The 17,369-nt window shown below is 39.2% G+C and overlaps 1 protein-coding gene across 15 annotated transcripts in view; it reads right to left on the bottom strand.

Moving 5' to 3' along the window:
• PSPC1 (paraspeckle component 1) overlaps positions 1-17,369 on the bottom strand; it is a 68,153-nt gene that overhangs the window by 2,861 nt on the left and 47,923 nt on the right. For 5 of the 15 annotated variants that reach the window (XR_008820186.1, XR_008820185.1, XR_008820181.1 and 2 more), the window contains 3 exons: positions 5,377-5,480; positions 1,012-5,209; positions 512-779 (listed from right to left, as the gene is read on the bottom strand). Coding sequence is in view for 1 of the 15 variants with exons in the window: in XM_056328567.1 (XP_056184542.1) it covers positions 11,281-11,322 (42 nt within the window). In the remaining 14 variants the exon portion in view is untranslated. Of the gene's footprint in view, positions 1-511; positions 780-1,011; positions 5,210-5,376; positions 5,481-8,570; positions 8,827-9,758; positions 11,323-17,369 lie in introns of those variants that run through there. The other 10 variants (XR_008820194.1, XR_008820183.1, XR_008820188.1 and 7 more) reach the window with 9 other exon arrangements.

Raw genomic sequence — 17,369 nt, forward strand, 5'->3', positions numbered from 1 at the left:
TTGTTCAAAGTGTATAAAACATTCTACAGTGTGTTGAGAGGTGTGCTAGCTTTGCAGACTTTACCGCTTAGCGCCCATCTCTGCACAGGCGTGCAATGAACCTCTACTGTGCAGATCAGCTCTTGCACACCAGGTGAAGAACCCAGGTTTGGGATAACAGTACCGTTTTCTCTATGGAACTAATACTTCTGTGCTCTTGTAAGCTCTACTGCAACTTAAATACAGTCCACACTATTGTTTCGTTATAAACCCTACCACTTCCCTATCTTTTTGTAATATACTTCAGTGCTTGAAAATACTTTTTTCTTACTCATTTAACTCTAAAAGCTTTTCTTTTAGTCCAGTCCATTAACCAAGAAGCAGTCTTTTAATAAATCATTTACTCTTGCAGCATGTACAACAAACTCCAATCCTTTTATCAACACCACTTCCTGGTACTAGTATTTCTGGAAAGAAAATCTGCTTCTGGTACAGTCTAAGCAAAAATGGAGTCAAGAGCTCAGTTACACACCGAAGCTGGCCAACATCAGCTTGACTATGAAACGCTCAACTTTGCTTAACAATGCTCTTCTGCTGGAGGCTGAAGACAGTCACATCACGAAAGCTGTAATTCATCTCCTCGTACACAAAAAGGCATCTTAAACCTTGCAAGCAGACATCAGATTCTTCCGATGTGTCTTTTCCAGTCCAGGGTGCTGGTGGGAGACACAGCACCTGCATGCTGGCCCCCTGCCCATCATTTCAAACAGCCCTATTCCCTTCAGTCTCGCAGGCCAGACCTGTCCACAAGCAGAAAGAATACAGCTTAAGTGAGAGCGATGAATTCATCCCTCCCCACTGTTCAGCTAGGCGCTACAGATTTAATTACCATTTTATTAGATAACAGCATTATTCTTGTGCCCGAGGGCATAGAGAACAACAAAGAAAAAAAATGCACATAAAGCACAAAGATAATACAAAAAGACTGATAACTGAGCACTGTTATGAGTGACAGCATGATGATATTCTCACCCCTGACGGTCCTTGTAATTCCAGCTTGAGGAGCAGCGTTTTGCACATAATCACAGTATGGCAGAAAGCCATCTTCAATTCCGAGGGGGTACAGCCACCAGCAGGTTTGGCAGAAACCTAATGCAATGGAGAACATGTTCAGGAAGGAAGTACGATTCAGGCCAAGGAGTTAAAGAGACAATGAAGCGGTAACTTCCTTGAAAACGTACTTTTGAAGACTCAAATAGCAAACTACAGAGCAATGCATTATCAAACTGTATTTGCTAAAGAGCTGGGAAATGCTAATGCTTTCCCAGATAGGCCATCCAAGAGGTCACCTGGAACTCTCTGTTCACCACTGTTCAGGAACCCCAGCAACAGGCAGCCTCACAGAACTCTGGCCTCCCTGGAAATTAAAGTCAGAGCTGAGTGCATTTTCTGGTGTAACAGAACTGTACGGCAGATGTATTTCAGAGCTGAAGAAGGGAATGCAATGACGCACCAAGGCCAGCTCTCATCTCCCCGAATACTGCTCAGCAGCAAGTTAAGGGAGACCAAGCTGAGCAGGTGTAGATTTTTTTATGTGAATGATTTGGCTCACTCTCCCAGTCTTTGGAATGCTATTGCACACTCAGCCTCAAATACAATGAGATCCACTCATGTTTTTATCTTGTCTTCCCTCAATTTTTAATGCAATTTAATTAGGCCGTTAGGCTTTGTCAGTCAGGTTCACACTGCAATCTGAAGTGCACACAGACAGATGAATAACGGGGAAAGAAAAGGATTTTTATCTCCACTGAGACAAGGAGTCATTATTTAGCCAGTCAAAGAAACACTTGTATCTCCAAGGAACCTCGGCCATCCGCTCTTCCCTTCACAGGAAGGAAACTGTAAATTGAAGACTAAAAAATTCTGAGATGCCTGGGAAACCTGCCAAGGGCTGGGGCTCCCAAATGGCTCTTTTGCAGGGGGTGCAGGCTGATACATAAGGACAAGCAATACTGAATTCCCAGCAGCTACATCGTCAAGACAAAATGTCAGCTGGATAGAAAATCTCTTTTGAGTCAAACTTAGAAAAAGTTGTTTTTTCTATTACTACTACTTTTTTGACAGTTTTAACTGTATTGTCTTTTTTAGATTTTGAGAATAAATGCGTGTAGCTTGCTTATTTCCATAGCCTAGTGTATATTACACATAATTGTCTGGTTATTTTTATATTACTATTTTATTGTGATTTTACTAGAACTAGAAAGTAACAGGGAATTCCTTAGTAAAGGGCAAAGCAAAACGGCAAAACAAGATGCGTATCAGTTTTCCCACCTCCTCAGCCCCGCACCTCTTCAATATCAAACAGGCAGCAGGGTCCGTGTTAGGCAACACCTGTGCTGGACACAGGTTACATGTGTTGGGCCTGGTGGGAGGCAGCCACGGGTGCCGAGGGAGCTGCTGCTGGCACCGCCAGACCGCTCTCCACTGCTGAAAGGTCACAGCAACAGGGAGAGACGTGCAAGGACTAGGGGAAAGCAAATGTCACTCCTGTCTTCAAAAAGGACAGGAAGGAAGACCGAGGGAACTACAGGCCTTGGCAAGGTGATGGACAAACTACTCCTGGAAACTGCTCCAGACCAACAGGCCAAGAACGACAAGAAAGTAACGTAGTAGTCAGCATGGATTTACAAAGGGGTCATTTGCAAATCCTTAAGGATCCTCTACGATGAGGTGACCAGTTCAGTGGATATGGGGAGAGCAGTGGATATTGTCTACCTTGACTTTGGCAAGGCTTTTGACACCGGGTGCCATAATATCTTCACTAACAAGTCGATGAGGTACAGGCTTGATAAGTGGACGATGAGGTAGACTGAAAGCTGGCTGAACAGCCAGGCCTAAAAGTTGTGATCAGTGGCACGAAGTCCAGTTGCAGACCAGTAAGTAGCAGAGTACCCCAGAAATCAGTACTGAGGCCAGTCCTTTTCAACATTTTCATTTATGACCTAGCTGATGGGACAGAGCACATCCTCAGCAAGTTTGTAGGCAATACAAAGCTGAGAGGAGTGGCTGATACACCAAAGGGTCACGCTGCCACCCAGAGAGACCTTGACAGGCTGGAGAGATGGGCCCACAATATCTCGTGAAGTTAAACAAAGGGAAATAACCAAATCCTGCACCTGAGGAGGAATAATCCCAGGCACCAGGACAGGATGGAGCTGGAAAGCAGCTTTGCAGGTGAAGGACCTGGGGGGTCCCAGTGAACACCAGGTCCAAGGACCACCATGAACAAAGAATGTAACCTGGCCACAAAGGCGGCCAATGGCATGCTGCACTACATTACAAAGAAAGTTGCCAGCATAAGGAAACAGAGAGGATCCTTCCTCTCTACTCAGTACTGGTGAGACATCGGAAGCGTTCTGTCCTGTGTTGGGCTCCCCAGTAAAAAAAAAAACCAACATGGACATATTGGATTGTGTTCATTGAATGGAAGCCAACTGAGGGACTGGAGCATCCTTCATGTTACAAAAGCTGAAAGAGCTGGGACTGCTCAGCCTGGAGAAAGTGGGGTGAAGTCTTCAGTATTTATAAACATCTGATGAGAGGGTATAAAGATGATAGATAAGAGTCCTTCCAGTGGTGCCCAGAGACAGGACGAGGCGAGGGGCACAAACTGGAACACGGGAGGTTCCCTGTGAACATCAGGCATCTTTTACTGTGAGGGTGACCAAGCACTGGTATGAGTTGCTCAGAGAGGTTATGGGGTCTCCATTCCTTGGAGACCAAACCCAAATGGACAGAGTTTCAGGACAACCTGCCCTACCCAACCTCCTGCTTTGAGTAGGGGGTTAGATTATACAACCTCCGCAGCACCCTTCTAACCTCAGGTATTCTAGGATTCTGTGGAGAGCCTGCTCGGATTTCAGCTGCAGAGGTGAGATGGAAGTTGGCACTGCAGCGCTCAGGGGAGAAGTCACTTCCAGTCGCAAGGGTAACTACCAGGCTGTCTGGCATGGTGTGTATTACTGGGGTGACCTGAACACAAGGGGGGGAGCAGGTCTCCAATTCTTCATCTGAAGCATGCACAGAGAAAAATTTTCTCTTTGGAAGAATGCTTTACAAAGGAGTGCTACCTAAGTAAAAGATACAGCAAGGCAGAGCAGGCAGAGGGTAAAAAGTAGAGAAAAAGGAGACTGAACTTCTGTGGAGCATAATGGGATGCTGCCTATCTTAGGTAGACAGTTTGAACTATTTCACACCTGAGAATAAAAGATGACCACACAGGCAATTTTTCAGTATTGGTCATAACTCACAGTACATTTTGAGATAGGTTACTGCAGAAAGATTTCTTCTCTCATGTTGTCCTTCACATGCTTTTCACAGAATGACAAAGCACCCCAACATGTTTATACTTACCATGCAACACTCCCAAGTTTTAGTGCTTATTTCTCACACTTAATTTACTAGCTGACTTGGAAAGCAGTAAAAGGACTCCTCTAATTAGCAATAAAAATACTACTACAGAATCATGTAACGATTTGGTGGGAAGGGACATTTGAAAGTCATCTAGCCCAAACCCCCTGCCATGGGCAAGGACATCTTTCACATGTCATTAATAAATAGCTCAATATATCTTGTTCTTTATGTATCTAGTTATCTATTTACTGTTAAAACAACTGTAGAGACAGCTCTGAGTACATTTTACTAGGCTAAACACAAACAGAGGATAACCAGTCCAAATTCCTCTTGCTTTATCAGTGGAACTTGCACATCTCAGTCAAATCTTATGAGTGTTTAAAATTATTTTTCCTATAAAAGCAACTGATTATTTTGGAATTTCAGAACCATCAGAACTACTGAACAAGCTGAATAAATCTCCCTCTAAAAACTTCATACCCATCAGTCCCACAGAGATGCCTGCAACACCCAGGGTAGATGACACTACATACCTGTGTGTACCCAAGCTGAACTCTACCCCAGGTTTTACCAAGTACACGGACACAGCCTTCCAGAGCAAGGCCTACTGGATAATCCCAAGGAATGGTCAGTATCAGAAACTAGAGAGTTGATCGTACAAGCTGGATTCCAAGTGCAACGTACCAATAATCCAGTAGCTCAGACATGGTATCGTATTAATGTGGCACTATGGTTTCTGGATTTGAGACATTATGACTGGCCAGATTTTGAGCTCTCTGCAAGAGGCTGTGTACATACACTTCAAGTCTTTAAAAACCTGTTAACATATGACAGGAATTATACAAGGAATTACATTATCTGAAAGCAAGTTATTAGTTGAAGTGTAGAAGCAGAATTACTCTACATCAAATCACAAATGCGAACAAAAAGGGGGCTCTTCATTTCAGTCAATTGCTGAATAAAGCCAAATATCCTAATACATACCTTGTACTAAAAATTGGTTTAGGACTCCCTTTTGTATGCATAAGATAGTAGAAGCATTCTGCACAAGCCAGTCTTCATCTGCATTTTAAGATTTCAACAGTAACCTAAAAAAATAAAGAGACAGTAAATAACTGTAACATCAAACAAATCAGAAAATACAGTAGCTTCTCTTTTTAAATATGGAGAAATAAACCATAATAAAACTTCACATTACCAGAAAAAAAAATACCATTTATTCTCAACCCATTCTTACCACTTAATTGTTACTACACAGATTTCAAAATTATTTTTACTACCTCAACAGTTAAAAAACAGCTGTTCTGGAATGTTAGTAAGTTCCTAGATATTCATACTTCTGCTTAGAGTTCATTAAGTGCAGATCTGCTCCAAAGAACCCCAAGTCCTTTCACTCTGGAGGGTTTTTAAAACACATATCAAACACAACACTGTCTTCTAGGCCTGCCAATGCATGTGGCCAAAGTGATATCCTTCTCATATTATTGCCACTACAGTAATTAGGATTCCTGCACATAACACAGTTATTAATGAAACTTGAGAACTAACTGCTCTCACTGTAGTTGTACTGAGGGTACAGAAGCACGGTCTCCTCCCCATGCCACAGCTTGCTGTGGTACAGACACTGCGTAAGCACGGTATCAATACAACTGAACTGAACTGGAGCAAAATGTCCTGATTTATAACACCACCTCAGAACAGAACTGCATGCAAGTCTCACTAAAATTTTAATAAGCAAAGCATTAGAAATTGATGCAAAAGTTTAAGACTTGCAATTTTAAAACTTCTGCAATAGATCTGCTTGCATTTGCAGCAAGTGCAGCTGGAAGAACAAACAGCAAGTCAGAGTATATTTTTATTCCTATTACATTTATTAATTCATAATTAAATTTACTGTAATTATATTCAAAAAGGCCTAGATAATAACTGGAAATGTTAATAAGGGTATCCATCTTGAACTCTGTGTGTCTTCTTCCAGAGTTCACATGCAAAATAACTATCCAAAACATTTAAAATCCAACAGCTCCCTGCCCCAGCCATTCAGGCTTCAGAACACCCATACACACTCATTCCCTCCTCCCCCACCCCAATGAAAGTCACCTCTTCTCCACAAATACCTCCAATTTAAACTAACATGTGAGGACTGCCATGTTTAATAGGTTTAATATAATTGATTACTCAGGCTGGGGAAGCAGACACAGAAACGTGTTGCAGAGCTAAGAAGCCCTAGAAATGTCTTCCTAGAGAGGAAGACTGCCTGGAAAGCACCAGTTACAGCAGCACAACGGGATGAAGAACTCTGTATGCTCTCAGTTCAAGATCTTGGTAAATTGTTTTAAGTCTTTAGGTACTGTCTGATGATCAGAAACTTTAGCACACCCTGTGAAGTGTGTGTGTTACAGAATTACTTTGGAAAGCCACGTACAGGTTGTGCCTTTCAGGCTAGCTTTGCTTCAGGAACAGCCCCAGACAACAACTCAGAAGTGACATACATGCAAATTGCAATACACAATCACGAACATTTACAACAAAGGTAACATTTACCTTAGCAGATACAACTGAAAAAAAGCTGAGGCTAGCAGCTCGAAATAAGTACAACTTCAAAGTTGGCACAATTTGTTTGAGTCCTATTAAAAGTGCTGTTAATTCATCAATTCTCCCACTTGCTTCCTTTTCATCTTTCCCCACCCCATGGTGCAGCTTGCTATATATCCTATTTCAGAAATTCTGTTACCTATTCCGTAACACAGATGTCCAGCAAGATGGATACTTTCTTCCTAAAGCAGATACAACAGAGCACAGCCCACTAACCCTTTATAACTAGAGCTATGATTTTGCAAGCACTAGTATTAAAGCAATTTAACAGGTCAAATGTAATAATGGCTGTTAGCAATGTCTGTCATCACGGGGACCTGACTGGAGTTGTCATCTGGACAAACATTAGTGTCCTGGGACATTACCACCACATGGTGAAACTAATCCAGCTACTGGTAAGTATGTACCCATCTTAAAGGGAAGCTACAATTACAAACTGCCCATCTTTCAGTTTGTATTTTAGATTATGGAAAAAACATAATAATTAGGCTTTTCTTCTTTTCTTCCCCTAGCTACAAACAGCAAGGCCAAGACCTCCAGAGGCTTAACACAGTCTCTCAAGTTTCCACAACAGCCAGTGTATACTGACTTCTACATGGCCACCCAGATTTACTGAAACCAAAGTGGTGAGCCAGATTCTTGGCAACCAGTAGGGAATTAGTGACAAAATTGTAGCCAAATAAATCTATTACGTTTTTGAAAATAACCCCTAAAACCAGCTAGTAAGACCATATGGCAGTGTTACAAATCATAATCATTTACCATAACTCAAATACTTAACTTATTGTGTGTGGTTGTGGTTTTGGTTGTTTTTTTTTTTAACAGTAGGTCTCTCCTGCTGTATGTTTCTTCATGTTTCTTCCCCTATGAGAAATTAAGATCATTACAACCTCTCTACCCTAACAAAAACCTACATAAACCCTACTGTTTACGATTAACGGTAATTACTTTGTTAGATCTGAATATATCCTAGCAGATATTGCTGAAAAAAGGGATTTGCAAGAGTAAGCAGGAACACAGCAAATAGTTATTTTCAAAGTAATAGACTCTGAATCACTTTCATTCCTATGATAAAGCTTTTCTTTAAATTAAAGCTCAGAGTGGGTATGGTGCCAAGCAAAATCCATCTGAAACATTCTAAAAGGCTAACAGCATGATAAACATGCCTATACTGAAGAGAACAGATGCATCACGCACAAACTGAGTGATGCTGTGCATATATTGTGCCATTATCAAGGAAAATTGAAAACCAGCTCCTCAGTACAACCCATTTCAAGTAACACACACTCAGGCTTCAGAGCACTCTCCACTAGTGTCTTTCCACTACAGAACTGCATGTGAAACAAGCTACCACGCAGAAACAGCTATGACAATCTACAGCACTGAAGGACGCTTTACATTTACCTCGCACACCGATGCTATGCAGCTTCACTGGCTTCACTAACAGAACAGACTGGGGTGTGGGGTGCGTTGTTTTGGTTTTTTTTGATTAACAGGATTTTTGGTGACTACTGTAACAAAGAGCTTCCCCCCTATATTTCCCTCCACTTCCCCCTTTATTTTATGTCTACTTTAAAAATTACCTAGCAATACAGAACAGCAGCATGGGTAAATTTTGACTTCCACTGAAGTGGACCATACGACAGTTTGCACCAGCAGAGATAGGTATCATTCTGAGTGTAGCAGAGCCACTATCCATCACACAGAAAGGATGAACTCCAGTGCAGAGCTGTTCTCAGGAAAACACACAATCCCTTGTGGCCATTTATTTGGGGTTTCCAAAGGGAACCCGAGGTGATCCGCAGAGCTGTGTTCATGTTTGCATTTGTTCAGGTTTACCTATCAAAAGGTAACAGATAAGAATGTTGGCTGCTGACGTACTAACAGAAGATACAGTGCTAGACACTTCTAAATGGTCAAGCAACATTTTCCTCCCCATTCTTCTCTTACCAAGTCTGGCCAAACCTGCTCACCTTAATCATGAGTAGCCCCTGCTGAGGGCAAAAGCACATATTTGATACAATAAAACCATCAGAGAGTAAATCCATTGTCACCTGGGCATCATTGCATGGCTGCCAGTAATTACAGGAGACAAACTGCAAGATAACCCTTCCCAATCACGTTCCCTAAATTCTCTCCTTAAGAGCATATACTTGTAGACAGCTAGAAGCAAATAAGCGTTTAAGAGGGAAAAAAATTAGCATTACCAAAATAAGGCTCAAAAGGAAAAATAAGTTCCCAGAAACATAAGGGCAAACACTACTTGAACTGTGCCAGCAAGGCATTCAATTTCCTTGACAAGACTATTAAAAATATTTTTCATCTATTTCACAATTTACAGTTTATAAGGTAGAGAGTACCTGAAGTTAGTTAGCATCTTACACAGAATGAGGAATGTGAAGGTTAGTAATATTCCTCTTCTGGAATCAGATTTCAAAAAAGAAAAAAGTGGTGGCAGTAATAAACCCATACCAGTGACAATATTATGATCAAGGAACATTTTTTTTTTTTTTCCTGTTTTGCCTGGACTGCAAAACTTCACTCACGGAAGTTATAACTATTTCTTCAGTATTTGGAGAATAATGAGCATGTCTGAAAATATTTAAACAGAAAGGACAAAGATTTCATCTGTGCAGCTTAAGCAAGGTCTGAATTTAAAGATGCTAAAATTTATAAGTACTTCATAAATTTAATAAAAACTGCTCCTTTGTGAGTTCCCAGATGTAAGGCTATGCATTTAATACAGAAGGAGAGTCCATTTTTAAAAATAAAAAATAAAAAAATTCCTGACATTTCAAAGAAGTTTCAGTTTGATCAGCAGAAGGGAATGAAGTCTTAACATCACCCAGGCTTCTACTGCACAGTATAAGTGAAGCATTAGACTTACATGTATTTTGTATGTAAATATATACCTTGTATTTTTGCCAATTTTTGTGAACTGTGAGGCTGTAGTCATACAGTCACTAAAATAATCCTATATGAAACAGCAACTCAATCACGTGTTTTTGAATATGGCCCCCTCCCCCATATTGCTCACTAACATTCCCATGTCGAGGAATCTGCAGCACCAGAATAGCTGGGTAATCAAGACAGTGATTTTTCACGATTATCCATTCTACATATGTTGTCATTAATGCAGCAGAAACACCTTCAGATACTCAGATTTCTACTTTCAATGACTGTTCATGCTGAGCAGCTTAGAAAAACATCCAAGTAACAGTACCATTTTCTCCACTCAGAACGCACATGCCCTGTTACATGAATGCAAAGTTCCTGAGCATTTTGTGATACTTTACCTTATCACGAACAGCTAAGTAGTACAAAACTGCTGAAGGAGCTGCTGAATGTATGTTGTGAGCTGTACAAAACTGTTGAATAACCTTTAACCCTCATCATCTCTTTCACCTAGAAATAATGACGTATATATGTGACTTCACCAATTAACAAAGAAAACTTATGAAATTTGACAGATCAAAAGCATCTGAAACGGTTGCATCAGCACTGGAAGTTAACAGTTAAGATATCACGAGCTGCTTCTGTCAGTTTCTAGAAATTCTGAGTGAGTTCATCTATCACAGAAACTTACGGCTTGTTTATACACACAGTTTGAAACAAATTTAGAAGTCTGCTGTAAATGAGATAAAGTTAAACCAGCACAGCCAGCAGAGCTTAGTAGTATCACTATTGCTCTACTACTTCAACAGAAGTCAGGATAACATTGAGCTACACACTGTGCAACCAAGTTTACAATTATGCAATCTGAGATGAGAGAACCACCAAGAAAAAATTCAGAGACATTTAAACAGGCATAGTTTTATTGGTATCAGTGGTTTAATTTCAAAATAATCTTTCAAACTATTTTCAAGTAGCAAAAATCTGTATAAGCAAAACCTAAGAGATAGTTTTCTCATAATTTATATGTTTTAGAACTACAGAAAATCAGCATAAGCTTTGTATTATAGAAAAATACTTATATATAGTTGTGATGATCTCATCATTTTGGTATTTTGGATCTTCCAAAAACTAGGGGGGAATCTAGTTTCATGAGAAACTTCCTAGATTATGCATAATCTAACCTTCTCTAGTTTAAAAAAAGAGCATTCCTAAGGAATCGTCAAATTCACCAATACACAGCGCGTTTACTTCTGAAGAGTTAGCAATGCACCTTTACACAACTTCACACGACACTCCCCATTCCCTCCTGTAGGATTCCTTACCTGTCATCTTTGCAGCAGGTGCCAAGTTAGGCCAGTGTCCTAACCTCCTCTTCCAAAATAATGACAGCAGAACTGATTATCTTTGTGGGGCTAAAACCTCTGAAGCCATAACACTGTGCTGGGGGAAAGGGCAGGGCAAGCTGTGGTCACACAGTCCTTATTATAAAGAGCAACAACTCAAGATTCACTCCAAAGGGTTTTCATCTTTGAAGTGCTTCATTTGGAAATGTAGAATACAACAATACTAAGAAATACAGACATCTATACTGAAATGAAACCTAGTAAGGAAGCATTCAAATACCTAAGCATGCGATAGGGTTTTAATGTTAATTCATATCAAGTTCAATGAAGTCAAAACTTTAGATGAGAAAAATCACAGAAGGGTCAATGTTGGAAGGGACCTCTAGAGATCATCTGGTCCAGCCCCCTGCTCAAGCAGGCCCACCTAGAGCTGATGGCCATGGAGACTCCACAACCTCCCTGGGCAATCTGTGCCAGCGCTCAGTCACCCTCACATTAAAATCTGTTTCCTGAGGTTCAGACAGAGGCTCCTGTGTTTCAGTTTCTGCCCACTGCCTCTGGTCCCATCAAAAAAATTGGTAATTCATTGTGCAATTAGGTAGTTTCCTTCTGTGCTAACTCTGCTGGATTACTTCATGACAAATACAGAACACCAGCTTCTTACTTCCACCATAATAAATACATATTTGGTAGAAAAGAGAAAACCTTACATTAGATTTGAAATACACAGGAGATGGAATCTGTATTTCAAGACAAAGACAACAGAACAGCATTAATAAACTACAAGGTATGCTGCAAAAGCTCTATCACATATTCGTCCACTGACATGAAGACTTACCTGTTTACGAAAAAAACCACAAAGCAATGTTGAATAAAGGTATCATTTCTTACGAAAACTTGTGTTTTGTAGAGATGAAGGCATTTAGAGATCTGTTTCAACATGACATAACTAGTCCTTGCAACAAATCAAGTCTTCCTTTACTTGCCCAGTCTAAGCAGACTACTATTCAGACCTGGGCTAGAAGTTGTGCATTACACCACCAAGGAACCTGTGCAAATTTTTACGGCAGAGTATGTACTGAAGTCAACCACATAAAAGTGAAGAGACTCTTTACTTGCTACTGTTGTACAAGCTTCATCATCTGGCAAGCTGGGACTCAAACTTGGCTTTCTGTGCTTTACTTGCACGGTTGGGCATATTGCTGATGCTGCACAATGTAGGATTTATCTCAACTTTCTAGTACCATTTTACTTTGCTTATTTAAGTAGAAGTGGCTGCTACCTGTAAGATAGTTATTGTTCCTTCCCAAAGTGAAACAGCTTTCTAAGTGAGTATCAAACATGAAAAAAAAAGCATTAAGTCTCAGCTCTCATACATACAGCTAAGGAAGCACCTGCTAACAGGTAATTAAAAGGACTGAAAAGCACAGTATTAGGAATAAATTCAATATTTGAATAACAGGTTTAACTATCAGGCATCTCAGTGTTACAAATACTAGTAAAATTCACCCTTCCACCATCTACCCCCATTAAAAGACACTCCAGTTGGCTACAACCTTCATCACTCGAGAACAAAGGCCATAATGATGAAACCACATCTGCACAGGACCAAGACCACATGGATAAGAAATACAGAACTTCCTTTTGTTATCATCTTTACATACAAAGGCAGTCAGCTGGCATATTCCAGACTGAAGTATTCTGAATCAGAGACTGACCGCTGGCACTACGTTTCGTCATGGTTCATTCAGATTTCAAGATGTAAGCTCATACTATAATTCTGGTATTAAAAATATGCACTTAAAAATATGTTATCAAAATTATGTCAGGTGACAAATTTCTAAATGTTAACACATTAATGAGAAAATGGTCATGAACAGAATGAAACATAAGTTTGTTACTTCAGTTACCTGTTTGTGACTTTTGATGTACACAAGGAAATAACATCCATTCTAACACACTACAAACATTATTTGCCAAGTCTTAAAAAGAAACTCCACATAAACAAGCAGCAGCTTCTCCAACGAAGTCCGCATTTCAAACCGAGGTTCTGTCCACTGATGCATTGATTTCTTTGAAAGGTTAACAGTGTTTACCTGCTATGAGATTCTTCCACTACTTTTTGCAGACCATCTTCAAAGAGCTCACAGTTGGCTCTCCTATTCTGCTCAACCTTGTTCTTGCCTTCTCGTAACTTTATTTCCATCTTACTTAAAAGCTTTCAGTCAACTTACTTTCATTCTGAGCTCTGCAAAATCTTGCATCTGATCAGCATCCGGTTGCTGAGTATGCTCCGACAGGGTATATTTGTGCATAAATTTTGAGTGATTCCAGTTTACACTACACTGTGTAAACTAAAATGCAGATCTCCAAATAGCTTAAATATGAACCTCAGCACCTGGAAGCAGAACCAGGTCTTTCCATCCTTATTACAAAATTAGGGAATCAAACTGAAATAATCATCCAACAGATACATTTTCCATAACACACCCTGAATTATCAAAGGAATTTGTGTCATTGACAGTACAAATGTTACTGGTTTGTGTTTTTGTAAAACTGTACATAATATTTCCTAAGTCTCTACTCAAGCTTGCTCAGATCAATACTTCATCGAGTATACTACATTTGTAATTCGCAAAAGGTAACATCTGGAAGCACACTGCAATGACTGAAAAGGTATAAACTAAGGCGACCGTAGCTGGCAAGAGCAAAGGCTGATTTAAGGACTCTGACTACACATAGCACCCTCAACCCCAGATACAGTAGGTGCCACCGTGCAACTGAAATTTGCTAAGCAGAAGAGATGAAGACTTTGAAAAGCATCCTTGCAGCCTTAAAAGAATTCTGTTAACTGAGGCAGGTGAAGCAAATGCTGGAACAACCAAAGGCACCACTGTATTCAAAGCCCTGGGAAGGCTATGGCAGTCATGTAGCTGTACAAGTATCCATCAGCAGACAAGCCACCTCAGATGCTGACTGTTCAACTACTCAGATTTGTAACTGTGGCAAGATCATTACATTCTTCACAAACTTAAATCCTGACAGTCCTATTCTTGTTTTGTCATGATCGAGACAAAGTAACGTTTTTCTGCAATAGTAGCAGGACGAGGCTGTTTATAAGCAGAGCTCTCTAAACTCATGACAAAAATCCTCCACCAAAGCATCAGTATATGAAGTTATACATACTTTAACTTCAGTCCTTTCCCAGCACAATTCTGTCTTGTATATTCAGCCTTTCCCTGCATGTTATTAATAAAGTTCCACCTCTGCTCCTTTTAGGTTATGTAGACAAAAACTAAAAAGACGAGAAAAAAAATCGCCAACTCCTCAACATTACGCTTCTCTGTATCTTAATGAAACACAGGCTTTCAGGCTTCTTTTTTCCATTAAAGCTTGTATTTTATTTCCATGTTTACATTAAACTATTCTCATTTGTAGCAGAACTCTGAAACAACATTAAGCATTTTAAAGTAAGTTTATCATGTCATATTTGGCGTTTTTAATTCTGCGGTAGGTTCCAAATTTTTAGAGGAAACAAACTGAAAGGTGAGGTCAAACCACATATTCATGCTTTTCCATACTGCTATCTCCCCCATCTGTAAGACCATGAAGAGCACTTATCTACTTTTACTTTTCCATATTAATATTTCCACACACCTGAGTCAAGAAAAGGTACCTATCTTACCTATCTTCTTTTTTTTTAAGTTCTCGCGTAATCTGTCAATTATTGTATATTGATTTACATGAGAAAAACTTTAGAATTAAATTAATTAAAAATAAGTCTTTCCCCCCCCCCCCTCAGGAAGGGCCATAAATCCTTTTTAATGACACAACAGTTAAGAATACATACATGATAATCATATACTAAACAAAACACATATGGAGAGGTATGTAATGACTTGCCAAATCATATGAAGAACTGGTTTGCTGTTCATCTGACATCTGATCCTTTCCTTAACCCACTTCCAACAAATTTAGTATTAGAACCCCCAAATAAAGTTCTACAGAACTAGTCTTCCACATCATCAGGAAAAGCTAAAGCCTTTTACAATAAGATAAAACCTGAAATACAGGATAGGAAACAAAGTCCTAAACAGAATGGATAAGGATACCCAGAGTAGGCCAGTGACAATCTTCAAAGATGAATGATTTGCCCAATCCTACAGTCAGTATGGCCATTTCGTCCTCACAGCACTTCTAAAGCTTTGCAGAAGCTTGCAGAATTTTCACCATACCACTAATAGAAGGTTAGAGTCGAGTCAGAATGTCCTCAATTGTCAGACCAGTGAAAAATTTAGAGCTCAGTCAAATACTTCATAAATTTGTGAGACCTCTGGTAAAATAAAATTTCCAACCTTCTTTAAAAATACACTATTCAGCTTCCTAGACACTTGGTAGTTTAGAAGAGATCAGATTTTTAAACAATTTTTTTTTTTTTTTTTTACAATAATATGGAAAGTTTCTGTATTACCAGCTTTCCCACCTGCAGCCCCAAGAATTAAGTGATGTACAATACTGCAAAAAAAATCTAGGTGAACACTTTTAGATGTGCGAGTAATTCTGTGACTACTACAACAATAAAGCAGAAATGCAAATGTAGTATCAACGGTCTGGGCGCCGAGTTTTAAAATCAGTATTTAATTCCCAAAACTATCAGCCACCTGGGAAATTCAAGTTTATGCTTAACTGGAAGAAGAAAAAGATGAAAGAGTTCATTTCAAAGGTAGTAATAACAATGCAAAAGATCAGCTTTTATCCAACTAGGCTTAAAGGCACAACATATCAGTAGTCTTTGGTAATTACCATCATTTGAATTATACTATTTCTGATATTCATACTACATGCTACCATCTCCAGTAAAATACATGTGCCTAATCTAACCCAATTCTATTTTTAAGATGCTAATAATAAATTAATACTTATAACTGTGTAAAATAAGACAAATTATATGTCTGGTTAAGTCTTTATAACAGTTTCACACAATGGTCCCGATTTAAAAAATAAAAAAAGCATGCCCAGTAAAATAACGTGACTCAAAACAAGAGCATGGGTTCTCCACAGTTCGTACCTTCTGCCGTCCCCAGTGGCCTGGGCTTACTCTCACTCAATACAATTTTTAAAGTTTCACTTTAAAAATGATCAAAGTCAAACCAATTATATTTTTATGTTTAATACAACTTGGGGAGTTACAGTATTATTCAAAGCAAACATCAAGTCATTTGCAATTATTTACCATCTTATACACATGCTTCTGATTAAAACCAGATTATTTATGGAAACTACTCAGAAATTTTTTAACATTAATACTGAAGTGGGCTGTAAGCAGGAAAAAATGTAGATGTAATCATGCATGAAAGTTAACCAAGTGATTTTGTTGACCTGAACCAGCTGTCATTTTAGCAGCAGTAAGAGGCATCCAGGACTTCCCTTTACTTTCCTAATAAACACATTTCCATGGTTTGCTGCTTTTTCTCCATATGCAATAGAAAAAGCACATTTTGCACAAAACATGCAGAGTGAACACAAAACAGAAAGCAAGCTTAGCAATGAAAAGCCCTCCTAAACAAGTTACATTACACTAGACAAATGCTCTAGTACCCCCTTCTACAGACACTTGCATTCATCAGTGTGAATAAAATATGAAACTGTACATAACTGTGATGCAAGAACGATGCTGAACATGCATTAAGTGATATTACAAAAACTACACAAAGAATAACATAGCAACAATGAACTGGCACATAAACCAAAATGGTTCTAAAAGCATAGCCATCCCAACTGCCAAGTTGACATAATTTTCACTTTTAAACCAGTAATATATGACATTTATTTCATACATTTTATTTCAAAACTCTGAACATTCCATTTTTGAAATGTAGTAACTGCATTCTTCACACACTAAGGCAGAAATTTTATTTTATTATTCAGCACAGATCTGGTTCTGAAAGTGTCAGATGTGGAACTGCCACTGATACAATACTGAAGTTCTAGAAGCACAATGTTCCACACTGGAACGAAACTAAAGATGAACTACTGTTTCATTATTAAAGTTCTCCTTTTGTGCCTTCTGGAAAAGGCTTTTGATTTTCAGTTGATTAAAACTGGAGCTCCAGCTTACCTTTCACTTGCTCTGTCCCCTAAAAG

The sequence above is a fragment of the Falco biarmicus genome, chromosome 2 (genome assembly GCF_023638135.1).
Source record: "Falco biarmicus isolate bFalBia1 chromosome 2, bFalBia1.pri, whole genome shotgun sequence".
Lineage (NCBI taxonomy): Eukaryota > Metazoa > Chordata > Aves > Falconiformes > Falconidae > Falco > Falco biarmicus.